Source organism: Rhamphochromis longiceps, linkage group LG3, assembly GCF_057381845.1.
Source record: "Rhamphochromis longiceps isolate RC_006_pf linkage group LG3, R_longiceps_female_GT1.1, whole genome shotgun sequence".
NCBI classification, from domain to species: domain Eukaryota; kingdom Metazoa; phylum Chordata; class Actinopteri; order Cichliformes; family Cichlidae; genus Rhamphochromis; species Rhamphochromis longiceps.
The window spans coordinates 15,428,892-15,437,701 of NC_140559.1; the positions used below are offsets into that span (position 1 = coordinate 15,428,892).

At 39.9% G+C, this 8,810-nt stretch overlaps 1 protein-coding gene across 1 annotated transcript; it reads left to right on the top strand.

Moving 5' to 3' along the window:
* Positions 1-1,533: 1,533 nt before the first annotated feature.
* On the top strand, positions 1,534-3,043 carry LOC146673095 (putative C-type lectin domain family 20 member A). The gene is made up of 4 exons (XM_085402239.1): positions 1,534-1,887; positions 1,983-2,327; positions 2,413-2,501; positions 2,585-3,043. The coding sequence occupies exons 1-4, from the start codon at positions 1,560-1,562 to the stop codon at positions 2,708-2,710; spliced, it is 888 nt and encodes a 295-aa protein (XP_085258365.1). The 5' UTR covers positions 1,534-1,559; the 3' UTR covers positions 2,711-3,043.
* Positions 3,044-8,810: the final 5,767 nt, after the last annotated feature.

An 8,810-nucleotide genomic window follows, 5' to 3' on the forward strand; every position in this document is an offset into this window, starting at 1 on the left:
GAATGCATCAGTTTGTCACAGGTCAAAGTGGAATGAAATTGATTGGTTGAACAGGTTTTCGTGATCTGTGTTATCTGCATTTTCGTCAGTGTAAGAGACTCAGCAGCAGATTAGAATCAAGTATAATAACTTTTCTTTTTTTTAAAATAATTTACCAAATGAATACACATTGCTCCTGTGACAATACCAGGCACTGTTTGCGCAGAGCTCTTGCAAAAAAAGAAAGAAAGTGAAAACGTGGCATTTCCAGTTGATTTATGACAGAAACGATCAAACCTGCTCAAAACTTTGAGTTTGTATTCCCTCAGCTGCAGACTCGCTGCTGTTTAAATGTTTGAGAGCGAAGATTAGATACAAAACACACGTCAAACACAGACTACGTAGCCTACACATTTGATATGAGGTCAGCACGTATAGTGGCTGCATCCTGTTTTAAGATCATATATGTAAAATTGTTGTCTGACCTGTGTCGATACAGCCGCTAAGAGTCCGTGGTTACCATGGTTACTGCAAAAGCAGCTGTGAATTAAACAGCTGACACTGCGGAAATAACATGTTTAGTTTTAAAGACGCCTTCCTGCCTTTAGTCTCATTCATGAGCAGTATTAGTTTTCTTCTCATTTTTTATGTCACAGAAACACAGAGACACAAGACCAGTCGGAAAGAGATGATCGTTCGGTGAAATAAGAATCTGTGTATGCAACATGTGGAACACGGAGAGTGGAATATGTAAACAAACTGGTTAACGTATAAAAAAACAAACAAACAAACAAACAAACAAACAAAAACTGTTAGGATTGAACACCGGGGCTGTGAGCTTGGTGCACTCTGTCAGCTGACTGTTAGCGGAGATAGTGACATCTCTGAAAACATCTGAGCAATTTTTCAAACATGTTCTATGTTGACAACCTGACCAGACATGTGAAGATTAAGCCACTACATTCGCGGCTAAAACACTATTAAAACTTTATGCCGCCGCCATTGCTACCTGTGATTTGAAATGCATTCTGGGATACCTGGCTGCCCCAAGTCCACACAAGCAATCAATTATCTAGGATCAACTTACTTTTCACGGCAACCAATCAGATGTTAGAGAAGCTGCAGTGGCATATGTCAGTATAACAGGTTGGTAAGAGACATGTAGAACCCATAAAAAGTAGTTTAATTAAAACATAATTGTTTGATTAAATTAAAACCACGGGTAAACCATATGAACTCAAGTGAACCTACAACTCACATGAACGAGCTGTTATCGGGACAGGTGCACACATACACACACGCACATGAACCCACACGGTGGGTGAGGGGGTAAGGTTGAAAGAAACGTTTCTGGCTAGGTAGCACAGCTCAATACCTGGGGTTCCTCCTCCACCTCTAGTTATTCTCCATATAGTTTGACTATTTAAATGGTTGTAATTTTTATTTTTTTAAATTTGTCCTTTTCAGTGATTCTCCCAAGAACCCAGTTTACACAATTGAAAACCTTTGTTTCATTTCTCTCAAGAGGACTTTCCACTCTTCCTCCCCACTCCAGAGAATACCACTTTGTGAGCCAGCTGATGACCTGGACTGAAGCTCAGAGCTACTGCAGAGAACACTTCACTGACTTGGTCACCATCTACAACAGCGACATCAACCAACTGCTTTTCTCAATTTCACCAAGGATCAGTACTGGGGCTTGGATAGGGCTCTATAATGACCGTTACAGCTGGAAGTGGTCCATGGAGGGAAAACTTTTATATGTTGGCAGTACACATGAATTTCTGATCTGGGCTAACGGCCAACCAGACTGTGTAAATGCAAAGGAATACTGTGTGGCTCTTCAGGGACAAACACAGATGGATGATAGACCCTGTGGAGCTTCTTACCCTTTCCTGTGTTACGATGGTAGGAAAAAAGATTTGTTGGCCTAGTTATCACTACAATTGTGTGAGATTTATGATGTGTTTTTCAAAATTCATCATTTTTTGAATCTTTCACAGCCAAAAATACAAGTTACATCTTAGTGAAGGAGAGCCGCTCCTGGTCAGCAGCTCAGTCGTACTGCAGGACATACCACACAGACCTGACCAGTATAAGAAGCAAAGAGGAGAAATCCATCATCACGCTCACTTTGAATGGATCAGGGGTTCAGTATGTGTGGATTGGCCTCTACAGGGATCCCTGGGCCTTCTGGTCTGACAACACAACCTCCACATTCACTAACTGGGGGTCTTCTGAGCCTAACAATGGAAATTCAATTGAGTACTGTGGAGATTTGAATTTACTGACAGGGGAATGGTATGATTGCTACTGTGATGTCAGACTCTCTTTTTTCTGTTTCACAGGTGAGGTCCAGAATGCAAACACTGTAAGATCCTGTCATCATGTAAAACACTAATGTTTGTGTTGTTATATGTGGTTCATTTTTAGCAGTGACAAAGCAAACAGTGGTGAAAATGAAGCTTCAGTCAGAGGCAGACATGCACAGCACAGAGCTCCAGCAGCAGGTTTCACAGCAGGTCAGCAGTTCAGTCACCAACACAAACTTGACACAAGTTCAAACTATGCTTCATGTTTTTCATCATCTGCACATTTTGTCCAGCTGTCAGGCCTCATGCTGTCAGAAGGACTGACAGACTTCAGGATTCGTTGGAGGAAAGTCCAGAGTTACCGTGACGACCAGTTGAAGAAGCAGGATGTGGACGGTGGCTGCAAAACTGAAGTCTGACTGGACTGAACCACTTCATGTGTGAAGTTAATAACATGCTGTGCTGAGCTGTCTCATCCTTTAAATCTTTCAATATTTCAGAGTGTAAAGTTCCACCAACAGCTCATTTGTTCAGCTGCAGTTGTAGTTTGGTAGAAAGTCTTTAATCAGAGGTCCACTCACTAGTTTTCCTGATAGGCTCTAGTCTCTTGTTTTGTTTTGCAGTGACTCTTTTTGACCACTTTGACACTATCTTTCTGCTTCTGCTTTCACTGTTTGATAACTATAAAAATATCAGCCATAAATGGGACCATGAGAGCCTCAAACTTTACCTGATTTCAAATTTGATCAGGATACCGGCTGTAATGCATGCTGGATGTCCTCGTATCTCTAATTATCTCTATTGACCTTATTTTCCACCCTAATTTACGAATAAATTCTTTACAAATCCTACCATGTGAATTCATGGATTTTTTTTTCACATTCTGTCTCTCACAGTTGAAGTGTACCTCTGGTGCAAATTACTGACCTCTGTCATCATTTTAGGTGGGGGAACTTGCACAATCGGTGGCTGACTAAATACTTTTTTGCCCCACTATAACTGAAGAAAAAAATGGCATTTACTTCCAGGTACATTCTGGTGCTGATACTTCAGGTTTTTGTCCTTTATACCTCTTCCTTGAAGGGCATGAGTCGTAATACACGGTCCAGCTGTGTGTAAATTGTGCTTCATTTGTATAGTTTACACACTCAGCCAGCGGTGGAACTGTTGCTGCAGCTGTTGGTGCTGATGTCAGAAGGAAGAGGATCTATCTATTTAACATTCATGGTGTGAGTAAGACTAAAAACACACCCTCACATAATAAAAGTATTTCTGCTGCTGTGATATTTTTGTTAGTATATTGCCAGGGAAGCGTGACTGAAAAGTAATGAGTAAATAAGTGCTAGCAGGATATTGTATGGAATGAGAGGGACTAAATGTAAGGCAGAATTCAGTTAAAAAAAAAAGCGAGCTATTTATTTCAGGCTGGGGAAAGTCATTAACAACAAAGTCCAAAAAGGTGAGCAAAGAGAAGACCAATAAAGCATGAGGGAAAAGAGAAACACTTGGAATAAACCAAGAATACTTCTAAGAAACTTAAGCCAAATGCATCATTTGCACAGTGCCAGCTACACTTCCTCATTTTAGGTTCTCTATATATAAAATAAGTTCAGACGTTGTGGAGCTTTAACCTCAGCTGACGAAAACTAAGAATGCACTTTAAACTGTCGAAGAAAAGGCAACAGTTCAATCAGACTAAATTAGAACTTGTGATTTTTGATTACGTTGAACCCTAAAATGTATCTTCTTTGTCATGTCGTATTATGTTGTAATTTCATTGGCTGTCAGAAACTGCTACACGTACATGATCCTCTGTTGGTTGAGTCTAAGGCTACGTTCACACTGCAGGCGAAAGCGCATCAAATCCAATTTTTTTTACCCTATGCGACCCATATCCGATCATGGTGTGACAGTGTGAACGGCACAAATCCGATATTTTCAAATCCATCTGGGTCACTTTCGTATGTGGTACTGAATCCGATACATATCTGATGTTTTAGAAAGCGACTGCTGTTTGATGGTCATGTCGCATTAAATCCGTCTTTTACGTCACTGACACAAGACAGACGCCAATTATCAGCTTTGACAAGATGTAGTGTATACTGTTATTGATGCATCTCGGCTCTTTCTTTATACTTGCACAAAAAAACGTTGACAATCTGATCTATTGCAGCCATCGCCTCTCTTACCCCTGTGTTACATATTCACATAATCTTGTGAATATGTAGGTGGCTAATGTTTAACTTGGACGTTTCACTTATTTTTTGGTTTTTGGTTTTTTTTTGTATGTTATTTTTAAGAGGACCTGTTTTTGTTGTTGTTCACTTTGTTTTTAGCCAGCAATATTTGATCGACATTTTATTTGGTCACTAAACTGCCAATTCAATTTATTTCTAAAGCACCAAATCACAACAACAGTCACTTCAAGGTGCTTTATATTGTAAGGTAGACACTACAATAATACATACAGAGAAAAACCCAACAATCATATGACCCCCTACGAGCAAGCACTTTGGCGACAGTGGGAAGGAAAAACTCCCTTTTAACAGGAAGAAACCTCCAGCAGCTCAGGGAGGGGCGGGGCCATCTGCTGCAGATGCAAAGACAAACAAGAAGCTCAGCTTCTAAACAACATCACCTTGAAGGCTCAACTTCTTCCTGGTGGTTAATGTTGTGGAGCAGGGAAATTATTTTACTGCTATTGTTAAAGAATAATCATCATCACCATTGCATTAATAATATAATCTGTAGTTTATATTGCATTCAGAGGTTGAACAGTGTGTGTCTTTCAGAAAGACTAAGTCACAGGCTGACAGGAAACAGGCTTGCAGAGAGTTTGCAGAAGTGAAACCAGTCTTAGGTTATTTTGAGCAGCAGGCCAGACGAGGCCATTTGAATTACTAGGTTATTCAAATTGATCATTGCTTTAACAATGTAACAGATAGCTTTAAGATGGCCTTAAGATGTTTATGCATACAAGTTATTATATTAATTTTGTATTCCAGGTGCAGTTATAACTATTTTATACATATTGCATATCTGTGCTTATTTGAGTTGATGTTCAGGTTCATTAATGGTCTAAAGCTTCACTAGTGAGAGTGTCTAGATGATCCATGCTGAGGGAAAACTAGAACATAGAAGGAATTGCAATACATGCTTACAAAACACTTATATCAGTTTATTTTAATATCTTTTATATGTTCATATTCTTGTATTAAGCTTTTAGTAGGGGTTCTTGATTAAAACATTTATTTAGTAGATGACACATATATAGTTTCAGTTGTTACATATCTGAGTGTGGCTTCTGCCTCTGTCTGGTTAGGGGTCAGGAGCTAGTCGGCGAGGTGAAACAGGGTGCAATTGTGGTTAGCACACAGACACACACACACTCAGTTAGAGAGAATCATTTATAGGTAAAAGTTTAATTATGTTTTGCTTGGGGTTGCAAAAAAAAGCAGTTTGTCGCAGAACTGCTGCTGAGGTGTCAAGATGACAAGCGAGCATCCGGCAGTGACAGGAAGCACCTGTTATGAAGATAGAAGACAATTGTTCTTTCAAATTGTGTCAAAAGTCGTTGTGGTTTTGATATTGACGTATGTGTATATATCCTGTCTGTGACGCATGAAGGGGGCGTCAGTAAATCAAACCCTGATGCTATAAAAATCTGTGTATGCTTTGAGGAAGTTGAAGACCAGTTCCTGTCTGGAAACGGAGCTGTTCTTCCCACACGTGTGTAGTCATTAAAATCATTGTTTGACCAAGAGCTTCTGGACCATGGGTGGTTTGTACTCTCCTTCCTCAATTTTGAACCTTAACATTTGGGGGCTTCGTCCGGTAATTGAGGAGGGAGGATTGGAGGTGTAGATGGTGAAATTTGGTGGTCCGTTGTGGTCAGACAGGCAGGCGTGACCCGGCAACCAAACTGAGGGGACAGGCGCCTTTAAAAAGAGGTAGGCACAGGCCTGTTGATTTTATCCGAAGTGTGCTGAATTGGATGATAAAATTAAATGTCTATTCAGTAAAAGTTGCCGGTAAATGTCTGCTTTGATTTTGATGAGAATCTTATGACAGTACTGAGGATTTAAAGCAGTTGGACTGCTGGTAATGATTGAATGCGGTTGGACCGCTAAAAGGATTTAATACGGTTGGACCGTGGAAAGCAGTTGGACTGCTCAATGATTTTAGTATGTTAGGGAATTTGGTTATTTTTTGGTTATAAGGTTGGACCTGCTTCAGTCTTACACTTTGTTGGGTGTTTTACTGTTGTTCCAAAGTATTATAAATTACTCAAGAACGCCAGTTGGACTGGTAAGAAGCGCAGAGCCCGGAGGTTACGCTCCCTCCTTGTCGTGGACGCGCGACATTGACCTGTCGGCGAACAGGGTTAGTTCAGTTTGGCTTAACTGTGGGGTACAGGGCATCCTGGAATAAGCTAGTGGTTGGACCACTCTACCGTTTGGAACGGTAGTCTGCGCTTTTTTGGACAGAAGAAGTTGGACTTCGGGCGTATAACTTTAACTTAACACTTCGGGGTAAGCCTTGGCTGTGTAACGCCAAAAAATAGAGCTTCAGGCAAAGTTTGGGTTGGTTGACGCTTTTAAATTGAGTTAGGGACTTTAGAGATGAGGCCAGAAACTGTTGGACAGATACTGGTTAATTGATTACAAAAAAGTTGGACTTTTTCGGTGGGACCGTTAACTTAAATTTGTCGAAATTGTGTAGGCGCTAAAGCTGACAGATCTGGCAGTAGTTGTAAATATAAGACGTCTTTGTAATATAAAATAGGAGGCTGTGTGTCGAGTCAGCAATGCACTGACTGCCTGCTGCTATTTTTAGACGGTGTGTGTGAGTGTGAAAATGCAAATGAGTAAGTAGTGACCTGTTTAAACCACAGTTGGTTTTACAAATACTGCTGCAAGCATTGTTGAGTGTGTGTTTAAGATGCCATTTATGTTTATTAGAGGACTATAAATAAAGTTTTGAGTTGCCGTAGTGGATGTATAGTAATTGACTGAGTTTGGATGTAGATATATAAATATATTGAGTGCACTGTATATACTTAAGATTAACATATTACTTTCAGTAGTAACTTTTCTCCAGCATTAGTTGCTGGTGTGGTTTATTTTTTCAATTTCTTGTGTGTGCGGTGAGAATTAATGGAGGTTTCAATTTTTCGTTTGTTTGTTTTTGACTTGCTCTTTCTGATTATGACAAGCATGTCTAAAATACTCTTAGGAAAGTGTGTTTTGAGTTATATTCCTCAACTCTGGTCACAGTTTAAGTGTGAATGCGGTGACTAGAAGGTTTTGAATGATGAATAAAGGTGAGAGGTATTTCTTTGGTGATGTCAAGTAGGATGTTTTAAAGTTTGAAAGTGTTTTTAATTTAAGAGATGCATGAGTGATGTTATAAGAGTTTGAGTTTCTTTTTATTTCAGTTAAAGAACGCATAAGTACATACACTTGGTACACCTGTTTACTCTTTGACTTTATTAAAACAGACGGTGTATTTGAGTCTGAATTTCAGTAATTGTATGTTGATATGGTAATTTAGTTTATGTTAGGTGAAGGAGATGTCCATCTCTGCGTCTTGCAGGATTGAAAGTGAGCACGTTGAAGGTTGTGATGTGAATGCTGTGAGTACTCGATTTGAATGATTCTGTGTGATTTGAACAAAATAATAAATAACTAATAATAATAACTCATAGGCGAGTGTGTGAACAGAGGAAGTCTGCAGAGTGTGTGTGCGTAAAAAGAGAGTGTATTGTTTTTACATGAAGATTTAGTAGAACTAAAGTAGAACGTTACAAACAAACAGATAAAAAAAGTAAAATGAAGAGAGAAAATAACTGACAATCACATTAATGAATAGAAAACACACATACACAAAGTGCCATATGTGAAATTATTCGAGGAAAGAATCAGAAGCGAGATAGTTTAATATAAGATGCAATAAAGGAAGCAGCTTACACTCCTTTAATTTCCAGAGCCAGTGTGTTCCCTCCCCTGCCCACTTGGGCCCCGTATCAGGCGAGTATGGAAGGCTGGATAGCCCATGACGGGTAAGATCCCACCTCGAAACCCTGGGACAACCTAAGGCAGGCACAGTCACGATTACTCGGCCTCACTCAGTCCCTGTGAGCTCAGACTCACTGGTGAGATGAAGTGAAGAAGACGGGACCTGAAGGGTAAAGCCGCTGGGCTAAGGCGGAGGGGGTAAGTGGCAAGTGGAGCCCTAACTTCTGGCTGAGGACAAGGAATGCTGTTATTTAAGGGGAAATCAAAATGAGGGTTAGTAAATTTGGGAAAGAAACTGACGGCTTAAGTGGAGAATTATGAAGGAGTCTGACACACTGCAAAAGCAACATACACAAACAGAAAATGCATTAACCTTATAAAGACAAGACAAGCTCATGATGATTATTTGTATAGATACTGATTAAACCTGGCTTAGAACACAAAGATACGCAATGAAGATCAGTTTGCTACTTGTATGAGTGGTAGAATGGTGTGAATGGTT